Raw genomic sequence first — 11,724 nt, 5'->3', positions numbered from 1 at the left:
AATTATTATTTAGGCTAATTATTCAAATTGACATAGAACTACAACAAATACACATGTGAGCGTATTATTGAAGTATATAACTGTTTATAAGTACATACAAAACTAGCTGCATGTCGGTAGCTCCCGATCTGAACAAATGTGGATGGAAATTTTTTTCCGAATTAGAGCTACAGACATGCATCTAATACAAAACAACAAAGTTTAAAGCAAACGCCAAAAAATACCGTGGGTACGAGTTGACTAGTGAAGTCGTACTCAAATATTTGGGTGCGAGTGAACCACTCAGTTTTGGGTACGACCGGACCATTTGAGTACGAGTTTGTTTGGGTGCGAGTGGGTTTGGGTACGACTTCACTGTAATTCCTTCCGTCAACCATGCGTCGACAACAATCACTTTTCAATGTAAATTTTTCCCTTTTAGTGACAGTTGTTGCCCTCTTACCCTTATTAGGAGCTTTAACTTGTATCGTTTTATCGATCTTACTGAATTTTAAGGAATCAACATGGACGCATTGTCGGGTAAGTATAATAGGAGAATCGTATGCAGTAAGCCAGGAAACCCGAATTTCCTCTTGCCACTTCTGATTAAGCAAAGACTAATTAAAATGAGTAAATTATAAAAAAAAAAATACTTCATCGAATTCAACAATATTTTATCGTACATTGCCATAACTTCCCTTTAACCCTAATCTGTTTTAGACTTTTAGTGCAATAGTTACAGTAACTTCCTGAGTAAATATTAAGGTGGTGCGGGACTTCTGTGGATATTAATGTGGATTAAAGTACATATAATTAAAATACTTTCACTAGTATCGAATTTTCGAACTTTACATTATGTAGCCAAGAAATACGTTTTTAAAAAGTGTGGAAAAGAAATTTTTTAAAAACCCTAGCAGGATTCAAACTCATGACTTACAAATTCGCAGCGAACCCTCTAACTCGCACTACGCTTTCTTCCTTTTACTTCAATTTTTAGAGACAACCCTGTACATGTCTACAAAATAATGACACTCCTAAATTAAAAATGTAGATGCTCATGCATGAAGCGATTTAGCATAGTAAGTGATTGTTTAATTAATGGTTTGTGTCTTGCAAATGATAAATGTAATATGTTCGTTTGCAGTAAAATGTGTTCACCCTTGATGCCGTTCACCTTAGTTTCCGTTCACCTTAGTTTCCGTTTGCCCTTGGACAGTTTGATACAGTTCCCTCTACGTATATATGTCATTTAGAAATTAAATGATTAATTGTGTTGTGCTTGCATGGGTATATAAATTCTTCAAAGATGTAATAGGTGCTGATCCGCTTCTCCCCTTCAAAGTGGGCAAATTAATGTCTCAATTTTTTTAAACTGTTTTAAAACATCAAGCAAACCGTAAAAAAAAAAAAAAACCAAACATGAGAGTTATCTATAATATATGGCAATAAAATCAAGCAATTAGCCCAATAATGAATAATAATTTTATTATTTAATCGCTCGCCCACTCGTACCTTTTTTTTACTGGATGTCCAACGAACAAGAAATGATATTGGTGTGGCTTAAAAGTAAAATAAAATTTATCATTGAAAATGTTCAGAGTACCGTAAATGAAATAAAGATTTTTCTCTTAAAATGATATGGTTTATGAATGAGGTTTAGGTGGAGCGAACAAGGTCTAGGGGAACAATAATTAGAGCACAGAGACTATGGGTGAACGGGCTCAGGCGAACAGGTAGATAGGACGAATGAACCCAATACCATAAGTGACAGATCTGATTAAATCAGATAACACTGTTGGTAATATTAAATGAAAATAAAACTATTAAGAGTAAAATTTGGGGATTCAACTAATATCTAGATCTGAAATGTTTTGACTACCGTAATTTTACTTACTAACTTATGGTTATTTTTTAATTGCAGATAGCTAATTATCTTCCGTCCATTAGTTCAGCAATTGGAGGATATGCTCCCCAGAAATATATATGGAGAATATGTATAGCTCTTCATGCAGCACCAAGATTCTTGTTTGCTTTTGCATATTTTGGTTACTATACAAGTTTTCATGTGGGTCCAAGAAACACTTTATACAAAAATCTTGCTAGACTGTGTGTGTTCTTGCATGTTTTGGAGAATACAGCATTAGTGACTCTAACTTATGTTTCCTCAACTGATAATTATGGTAAGTTCGAGAAAGCTAAAACTAAGCTAAAATGGATTTTAAATTACATGTATTGTTTGTTAAACAAAATTTATCAGGAAAGCCTTTATTATATGGCCAAATGCATAATAGGATCTGTTACAATCTAAGATTTCTAAAATTCAGTATTTCTACAGGGAATCTTTAACCATATGCATATTGCCTTTATTTGATAAACTGGTAGTGAGTTATTAGATACTGTCACCATTAAAAGGACATTCAGAATCACGTTTTGAGAGTTTCATGTGAATTTAATTTTAGATTTGAATTGAACATCCTATTTCATTTCATATTACAGAGATGTACATTCTCTATTAATTTACCTACTACACAAATCTCTTTTTCAGCTGTTCACGAAAATATGTTTATAGTATTCATGGTGTGTTCAGAGGTTTACATGTTGTTGTCATGTATACTGTATAAATGGAGTCATGAAAGTAATGGCAGAGTCATGACCAAATCAGTGAGTGAACAGTTTTTATGCATTTTCCATAATTTGCTTTCTTATATTTACACTTTTATTTACATTGCTTTTCTTGTAACAAGAATTGATAGAAATATTATAATTAATGCCAGGAAGTCAGGTCGTACCAGTATAAGAAGAGACTGTTTGTCTTCAATCTAGCCATGTTTTTGACAGCAGTGTACACATTTTTCCGACATGAGTGGTATTGTGAAACAGGAGGTGAGAAAGACTTCAGTACATGTATTTATCTTTTAGCTCACCTGATTTTACTTATTACTTTAATATCATCATAGAATTACTGTAAGCATCATGAATTTTTTTGAAAACGACCTTAGTGTGTTAGCAGCTTTAAAACACAATTTTCCACAAAATTTGACATGTTTTAATGTCCCTTTAAAAGATAATGATGATCAATATATGTAGCAAACGGATGTCTAATATTTTTTTTTGTCTGTTTCAGTTTACTCCATTTTTGCATTGTGTGAATACCTGGTAGTATTTTCTAACATTGCCTTCCACTACACGGCTAAATACGACTTCTCTGACCAACAGGTGTTGCTGGCCGGGGAGGAGAGTGGGGACCACCCCAAAGAAATGTAAGCCCTGTCTACACCCACAGACTTGTTCGGTAATAATTGAGGATTCTATCATCATTCTTGTTTTTAAATGCTTTTTGAAATGTGATAACCAGATTATGTGTGTGTGATATAATTATATTTTTTATTATTAATATAGTGTTCACTAAAATTATTGTATATTTTCAGGGTTTTATCGCTTCATCCAGTTTGATTCAGATCAGGCACCCTTTTGTGATGTCCAGTAAAGTGATCTTTGTGATCAGCTTCGAAGAATAAGGCCTTTGTATTGTGAAGGGGGTGGGAAGAGAGCAATATTTGTGATCAGAAGAATATAATGAAATATCATTTTTACAATGAATGTTTCTCTGTAATGATTTTTTTGAAATCAAAAAGGAAAAACGGAATTTCAGAAATTGTGTCCGAACAGATCTTTCATATCTAATTGTATTCGATACTTTCTACCATTGAATTAAAAAATCTATTAAATCAAAACAATGAAATTTCTTTTTAAATATAAATGAAGTCCGAATTTGTTGTGTACCCAAATGCAGGCACTTAAATATAAATGTGAAAACATGATATGCATACTTTCAGGTAGCATAAAAGAAATTAATGGAATTTTACTTTATGCATCAATTTGATTTATCATTATACACACCTGTGCATCACAATACAATGCTGTTTATGTAACAATGCATTTTTACATCCCTACTAGGAATAATCAATTTATCAAGAAGCATGACATTTGTTAGATTAATGGTTAGATTATGGAGTAGTTGATATGTTTATGGAGTCACGCCCAGCAAACACTGATACATCTACATACTTGTATACCTTTTGTACAAGAATGGATCAAGAAGAATGGTGCTTGTATGATATTAATATGAGCAAAATATATTGGTTCGTTTGATACTGTTTAATGAAACGTTTATGTCTTGTTACTTTTAAAAGCCGATTTGTTACGATGAAAGTGAAATATTTTGTATATCTTTCATATTGAAATCTTGAGAGAAACAAAAATAAAACACTACCTTCAGTTAAAGTGCTTACTAATTTATTATGTACATCCACAAGGGATAGAATGTACCAAAATTTGCATAATAATCAAAGTATCAATTTCAAAATATTCGTTGAATAATTCATATGAAGTATAATGTGCGCACATGTGGCGTAGCTTTTTAAAGTAATGCCACAGTTGAAAACGTTTTGAAAAAGCTCGAACCTACAAAATATTTTAAAATAGACACAGTCTTAACCTTGTCAGACTGCTGTATATATGCGACGCTTTGCATCTCTAAACTAAGAACAAAAAAGGCCGCGCATGCGAAAACGTATACGATGTGCAGTTTTGCTTTGATTTATGGAAATCCCCAGAAAGGGTATTGAAATTAATTTATCAATCCCCATTTAATGAAAGTCTATGCAACGCTTATAGTCGACAGAGAGACGTCAAAGTTGGCGTCTTACCACGGGAGCCTGAAGTTATTCATTTTTCTCGCGATGAAAAAAATGACAAACAACATGAAAACAAAAAATTCAATCCATTGTAAAGTTACCTGATAAAAGCCCCCCCCCCCCCCCTTCAAAAAAAAAAACAAAAAAAAAAAACAAAACTGTGGAGAGCCGCGCATGTTTGCGTCGGATTGTTTCACTGATTTACATTTCCCATCGTCTCAAGCCACGGGTTTTGTGTCCATTCTATTTTGTGGAAATAGAATGGACACAAAACCCGTGTCTTGAGACGATGTACATTCCCTTAACCGAACGTTTTGCAAATCATGCACGGTGTAAGGTTAATTGTTGTTACATTGCGGACCAGAAAGACATACGGACAGATACTAGTGGCTGCAGATTTGTAGTTCTACATGTCAACCCGAATTTTACTGAAGATCTACTGATCTGCAGCGAAAAGCCAATTATATCACAACACGTAGTCTGGATGACTGTCTAGATCAGACTTGTCAATGATGTCGTTAAAAACATTTCTAATAAGATTTTTTTCTTTAAGTTTGCAAAAATGAGTGCATTTAAATCGTTTAAAGCATTTAAATGGAACGAGTCACGACCCAATTAACGTTGATTAAGATTTTATTCTGTATCATAATTATACAACTCTAAAAGTTAAAAAAAATCTACATATTAAAAGAAACAAATATTTAAACATTAAGTGCCTACCATCGTCGGACACCCACGGTTGACTACGCGTCGGTGATGTAGAGAGGAACAACGCGAAATCAACCGTGGATGTCCGACGATGGTGCCTGTGCTCGTATATAGTTGCAAGTCTGCGCATTTTATTTAAAAAAAAAAACAGACCTTCGATATTTTTGCCTGAGGTAAGTGATAAACTGTACATATGTACAAGATAAAGATACTACATAACTACTAACTGTTCAGTCTCTGTTTATCTAAGATACGTATATGTATATCTAATTTCTTGTCACGTGATTCAATTCACACAGTTCAATATTGTGTTTAATATTGACAGACGTCTATATCGAGGAGGTACATGTCATTGTGTGTTTACACAAGGACTAAAACATTGTTCTTTGGATTAAATGCGAAAGTTTTTAAAAATTAATGTTCAACAATTGAACAACAATCCAAGAGCTTAGTACACCATTGATCAACAGAACATGGAGAAGGAAAAGGCACTGTTTCGTGTACATTTTTCATCTTTAAGCAACGTTGTAGCTGGGTTGCCGTTTTTTGCAACTTTATTCTGTGTGGCATGGTCTGTGTATTTTAATTTTGAAGAATCAACCGCAACACATTGTCGGGTAAGATATTTAAAAATTTTATTTCATGTTCATATATGTTAAATGATTGTAAATGCTTAAAACCAGGATCAGAATTCTTTTCTCCCTTTTAAAAAAACCCCATAAAATAAGAATGTTGAAAAAAAATATTAGAGAATGAGATATGGAACTTGTATATTAAATTGAAAAGATCATCACTTTCATAAAATAAAAGTGAAAAAAATGCAAGAAAAATAATTAAAATATATATTTTCAGGATATATATATATATATAGGTTAGTCAGTGGTATGTAACTTAGTTAAAAGTCACTGCCTATTGTAACTCTTGGCCAAGATTAGAGGATCAACGTACTTGACCTAATAAATTATGTAACAATTTTAGTAATAAGGACCGGTATTACATGTATTTATATATACATATGTATGTCTTATGCCCCAGTCACACATTCATGGATCAAATGCCGGATTAGCTACGGAAGCGATCCGGAATCATTCGTGGCGATATGTATTGACCCGTGGCTTTTCCGTCTGTTATCGTATCCAAACGTAGCAATACTTGTATAGCTGCGACAATTTTTGAATATGTTCAAAATTCCACTACGGATGAAACCACCGTAGTACTTCCTTAGAAAAACTTACTAAACCGTTTTAGAACGTAGAAGTCCGTTTTAACTCCGTATAAATCCGTAGTAAATCGTATGTATCAATTTGTATCCATTTCCGTAGTGCATCCGTACTAACTCCGAATCATTAGATTTTCCTGTGTCAACCGTGGAAAATATTCCGTAGTAGAACTTAGGAGTTGATCCGTGAATGTGTGACTGGGGCATTAACGAATATTTGATTTTCCGGTGTCAACTGTGGAAAATATTCCGTAGTAGAACCGTGGAGTTGATCCGTGAATGTGTGACTGGGGCATTAGAGAGCAGAGCGGATACGATGGCCATTACAATAAGTCTGAGCGCCCTTGTCAAAAGATATTAAATTTGTTATTACTTGTGTAGAATAAACTGACAAGATAGTGTGTACTTAGTATAAATACAGTAATTGCGTGCGGTTAAGCATTAGTTTAGCCGAAAGACATGCACATGTACATGTAAATCAACACTTTTCAAAAATTGTGCAGGTACCTAATTACCTCCCCTCTATAAGTGCCGCCATTGGAGGATACATTCCACAGAGAAATGTCTGGAGAATCTGCATTGCTCTCCATGCGTTTCCTAGGTTCCTTATTGCGTTAGCTTACTTTCGTTTCCACATGCGATTTTTAGTGGAGAAATGGAGGAAGTTGTATTCGACACTGGCCGGACTGTGCACTCTTCTACACGTGGTGGAGAATTTTGCGTTAGTTGTGCTCACGTACATTTCGTCTTTAGATGACCGAGGTATTCGATTTGTTGATGACTATTCTTACTCAAGTCAATAATAAACTACAAACAAATTTCAATCTGCAATATTCTACACATTTAGCTTTATTTTGATACAAATGAAATATTTTGATTCATAAAAGTTTCAATTTCGTTTTTAGCTAACATGCATGACTATTGACTTACCAGATAGGCGCACGCTCTTTTTAAAAAGTATTTTAATTTATAGAAATTCACGAGAGCATGTTCGTTTTATTCATGGTGACATCTGAGGTCTACATGCTGTTAACCTGTTTGTTGTACCGATGGGGACACACAATAGGGGGCCGAAAGATGACTCCAAATGTAAGTAAACAATGTAATCAACACAGTGAACACCAAACGGGGGTACTTTTTGAGAAACAGTTTTCTCAAAATTACATATAGTAAAATGAATTTCAAACGAACTGCCTTTTTTAAGACAATGATTAAAACGGTATCGAAACTAAAGATATAGATCAAATTGTAAGATGCAAGGCAATAACTGTCCCTCAGGACGGATTAGGATTTTAAGGATATTAAAGACTGGCAAAGACAGTATTTGCCATATAGTCTCTAATTTTTTGATTATCAAGAGATTGCACGTCTAAATGATGCTCTCATTTGTCTACAAAGAGATGCGCTACATACTAATATGCATAACCCGATGCCTTCTGACTTGAAATAAATGACACATTATGCTCAAACTGAACTAAATTACAATCTAGTTTACTGAACAATAAGTGTATTCAAAAGCATCTCTTGATTATAAACGTGTTTTATTTATAATTAAATTCATGAAATGTAATCAGAAGTATCGAAATAAAATGTATAATCCCTGAGTCAGTGAACAGTTTTAATCAAAAATTAATGGGAAACCTAGGAAACTGGAAATAAAGTCACTAGAGCTAGAGTACTGCATTTAAAACGAACAAATCATTATAATTTGATCAATATTCCGACTGTTTCCCTTGTCTGCTGTGTATATAACCTTTAGAGGTTCTATCTCAGATGAAGCCAAAGAAACAAATGACACATCTTTACGTGTCAAAAAATTTCCGATCTGCTAACTACTAAGCTAACTAATGCACAGAAATAACTTCTCTCTGAATACATGCATGTACAGTGTAGTTTAGTGTGGCTCGATTACTAGTATCGCTGTCTTGCAAATAAAAAATCCCACTCCCACCCACCCCTCCAAAAAAAAATTAGAAATCAACGATACATTCTTGTACATGCTGTTTGTACATGTACATGATTATTCTATATCTATGTTTATTATGTTTATTTTTCGAGAAATCTATAACGGTTAATTCATTTAACAGCGGACAAAATTGAATAACATCTGTTACCAGTTCTAATCAATGAGTCCGTGTATCAATATCACGCACCCAGCGAACTTTTTGAAAATGATTTCAAATTCCATTTTGCATAGTATTTATTGCACGCTATCGAAATGCCTGCGATAAATAATCCTTTTGCCTCCTCATTCTCCTACCTACACATCAAACAAACATTTACATTGTCAGGTAACACATGCGTGTATTAATTTGTGATTGACCGAACGTTTTAGTGAAAGTCTGCACGGGTTGCCATCAGAAGTTTATTATAATGCAATGAAAAATTAACTGGTCAAGCTAACTAACACACTGATGGACAGTAATGACAATTTACGTTCTTTACGTACTCGCTTAAATTTATGAAAATAATTTAAGAGTGATTTAATTAGTGTGATGTATATTATAAAAAGTGAATGAATGTTTTCTTCGGTAGACCATGCAGACTATTAAGGTAGCTATCAATGCTGAAACAAAACCTTCAAGGGTATATGGTCCACCGCTGCAAGTTTTTTTTTTTCAATGTCCTCTACGTACCTTCATATTTGAACAACCGCACTGAATTCGCGACACTGAACACCAATGCAGTTTTCGTTCTGTTTCTTTTCAGGAAATACAATCCTACCACTATAAACTTGGAATGTTTGTGTCAAATTTCATCATTTTCATGATGGCGGTATACATGTATTTTCGACATAACTGGTATTGTGAAAGTGGCGGTGAGTACATTGATCGTCTATAGAGTTCGTTTTTTATATTATAAACATGTAGAATGCGCGGATCCGGATTTTTTCCCCAGAAGGGGTGGTGGTTGGGGTGTCAGACATGTGATTTAATTTTATTTTCCAGAGGAGGGAGTCCAAGACCTATTTTAGGTTACTTTACCAGGAACTGAATAACATTTTCCCGGGGGGGGGGGGACCACATGACCCCCTCTAGATCCGCGCATGTATAGGTATAGTGGACTCAGTGGTCTATTGAAGCTCTTTCTCTCTCTTTTCAGTGTACACTGGTTTCGCTGCTTGTGAATACCTTGTGGTGTTCACCAACATCGCTTTTCACTATACAGCAAGACTAGACTTTCACGACCAGTACTTGTCTCTAAAAGGTGAATCTCATCGGACGTCCAAGACGGCCTAGCGTCAATTGAAGCAATGCTTCATCCATTCCAAAATGTTCTGCTTAGAAGGAAGTGATCTGATTTCCCGCTAATAACGACTCACAGGCAACGAAGGGTTTATGACTGAAAGCAATAGCTGGTGTGGATTTCATCCAATATTGTGTGGGATTTATTATAAAAAAAATATTAAAAAGGTTTTTATGTAAATGCTTCGCTAATGAAGGGTTTTGAAAAACCTTATAGTGTGTCACATGAATCGATTTGTGTAATGCAAAAATATAAACATGTGAATTTTTCTTTTATTGCAACTGAAAAAATGACACTAAATTGATTTAACACATTATGTACATGCTGTTAGAATACAAAATTGTTTACAGATAACTATATATTTTGGGAGGAATAAACAGCTAAATGTAAAGTGCTGATTGCCTAAAATTTAATACATATCATGTATACTGTGCTCGTTTGTTGAATACTAGCATTTCTATTCCAATATTTCCATTTTTCAGTATCTTTGTCTGCATGTGATAAAACTACATGTGTATCGATTTTGTATTATACAGGCCAATAAATTCATATGGCGTATAATTGGGGTGCAAACGGGATTTGTTTATTTATATTCAAATATTTAATTGTACAATGACTAAAAATTATATAAATATAATTAATAAGGAATCGTTCTTTGAATATTAAGAGGCGAATACCATGTGATAATTTTGGTCGGGGCCTAATCAAATTTATCATAAAGCCCTTCGGGCTTTATTGGATTTGATCACGCCCCGACCAAAAATACCGGTATCACATCATAATACTCAAAGGATTCTTTATTCCTTAATTAAGAGGAATGGTCGGTCGTGACCATTTTATAGATCGTATGAATCTCCTTAAACAGAAAATCTCTGTATAGTACGATGGCCGATATGGGCCGGACAAAAAGAAACCATGAGATGTGTTTGATTTGCCGGTAATTCCTGAAATGCCGGCAAAAAGTAACCACGAGTTGTGTTTGATTTGCCGGCAATTCTTAGATGCCGGCAAATCTTAAATGTGGGCAAATCTTATATTTAATGTTTAATTAAAATACCAGAAGATTGAGGTCACAAAAGTCAAGTTATCTTAATTGGTCGTAAGGGTTGAAAAGAAGCAAAGTATGAGGAGAAGTAAGGGGGGAATTGCGCGCCGGCAATGTTGAGGGCCTTTCGAAACTTATTTATCACGGCAAATATAGAGATGACGGCTTTATTCTATTTAATGGAAGCCCGGATGAATTTAAAGAATTTTTTGACATAGGGAACTCTTGTCATAAATATCTGAGATTTACTTATGAATTATCTCACACCAGTCAATTTCTTAGACACGACCATATACAAGAAAACAAGATTCTCAGATAGCCAGCGATTAGACATTCGCTCATATATCAAACCTACTAACAGCTTCCAATACCTGCACAGACAAAGTGCTCATAGCTCATCAGTTTTCAAGGGCCTAATTAAAGGACCAGACATCTGAGAAATACTAGTGATCAAGCTGTATTACAAAGTATTTTTAAAGACTTTAAAACTCATCTAAAAAAAGAGATTAAAAACAATCAGAAATTGAACCTATTATGCAAGAAACTATTTCAGCAAATAGAATTAATCTTCTAAAAAAATAAAAGAAGAACACAATGAAAAGGCTGTATCTAATGTTTTGGTGACCAAATTTGTATAAAAGTATTAAGGAAACGACTTATGAAATACCTGGATAACATACAACATGACGAAGTATGCAAAAATTATTCACAACACCTCCTATGGTTGCATACAGTAAACACAAAAATATAGGTGATCTTATCATTAGATCCAAATTAAAACCAAATGAATTTCAGAGAGATTAATTGATTTATGTATAAGGTGAGCTCCT

At 34.1% G+C, this 11,724-nt stretch overlaps 2 protein-coding genes across 4 annotated transcripts; both read left to right on the top strand.

Moving 5' to 3' along the window:
- Nucleotides 1–363: 363 nt before the first annotated feature.
- On the top strand, nt 364–4,263 carry LOC105322930 (post-GPI attachment to proteins factor 2). Of its 3 annotated transcripts, none has more exons than XM_034443571.2 (6): nt 364–519; nt 1,901–2,159; nt 2,525–2,640; nt 2,754–2,862; nt 3,104–3,239; nt 3,408–4,263. In XM_034443571.2, the coding sequence occupies exons 1-6, from the start codon at nt 376–378 to the stop codon at nt 3,430–3,432; spliced, it is 789 nt and encodes a 262-aa protein (XP_034299462.2). In that variant the 5' UTR covers nt 364–375; the 3' UTR covers nt 3,433–4,263. The 3 variants fall into 3 exon arrangements, with proteins under 3 accessions (XP_034299462.2, XP_065931773.1, XP_065931774.1); XM_066075701.1 differs by having other exon boundaries at nt 364–523; nt 1,905–2,159; XM_066075702.1 differs by having other exon boundaries at nt 364–523; nt 1,905–2,159; nt 3,104–3,271.
- Nucleotides 4,264–5,437: 1,174 nt separating this feature from the next.
- On the top strand, nt 5,438–10,410 carry LOC105324196 (post-GPI attachment to proteins factor 2). The gene is made up of 6 exons (XM_066075699.1): nt 5,438–5,557; nt 5,710–6,001; nt 7,107–7,365; nt 7,577–7,692; nt 9,313–9,421; nt 9,706–10,410. The coding sequence occupies exons 2-6, from the start codon at nt 5,858–5,860 to the stop codon at nt 9,840–9,842; spliced, it is 765 nt and encodes a 254-aa protein (XP_065931771.1). The 5' UTR covers nt 5,438–5,557; nt 5,710–5,857; the 3' UTR covers nt 9,843–10,410.
- Nucleotides 10,411–11,724: the final 1,314 nt, after the last annotated feature.

The sequence above is a fragment of the Magallana gigas genome, chromosome 2, assembly GCF_963853765.1.
Source record: "Magallana gigas chromosome 2, xbMagGiga1.1, whole genome shotgun sequence".
NCBI lineage: Eukaryota > Metazoa > Mollusca > Bivalvia > Ostreida > Ostreidae > Magallana > Magallana gigas.
The sequence above is the reverse complement of the archived record's forward strand: the minus strand, read 5'-3'. Positions and strand labels throughout refer to the sequence as shown.

What these genes read in the sequence shown, in the direction of transcription:
- LOC105324196 (XM_066075699.1), top strand. Translation starts at nt 5,858, where the DNA reads ATGGAGAAGGAAAAGGCACTGTTTCGTGTACATTTTTCATCTTTAAGC. An exon ending in CAACCGCAACACATTGTCGG is followed by an intron (nt 6,002 to 7,106) that starts GTAAGATATTTA and finishes AAAATTGTGCAG; the next exon opens with GTACCTAATTACCTCCCCTC. An exon ending in CTGGTATTGTGAAAGTGGCG is followed by an intron (nt 9,422 to 9,705) that starts GTGAGTACATTG and finishes CTCTCTTTTCAG; the next exon opens with TGTACACTGGTTTCGCTGCT.
- LOC105322930 (XM_034443571.2), top strand. Translation starts at nt 376, where the DNA reads ATGCGTCGACAACAATCACTTTTCAATGTAAATTTTTCCCTTTTAGTG. An exon ending in CAACATGGACGCATTGTCGG is followed by an intron (nt 520 to 1,900) that starts GTAAGTATAATA and finishes TTTTAATTGCAG; the next exon opens with ATAGCTAATTATCTTCCGTC. An exon ending in GGGGACCACCCCAAAGAAAT is followed by an intron (nt 3,240 to 3,407) that starts GTAAGCCCTGTC and finishes GTATATTTTCAG; the next exon opens with GGTTTTATCGCTTCATCCAG.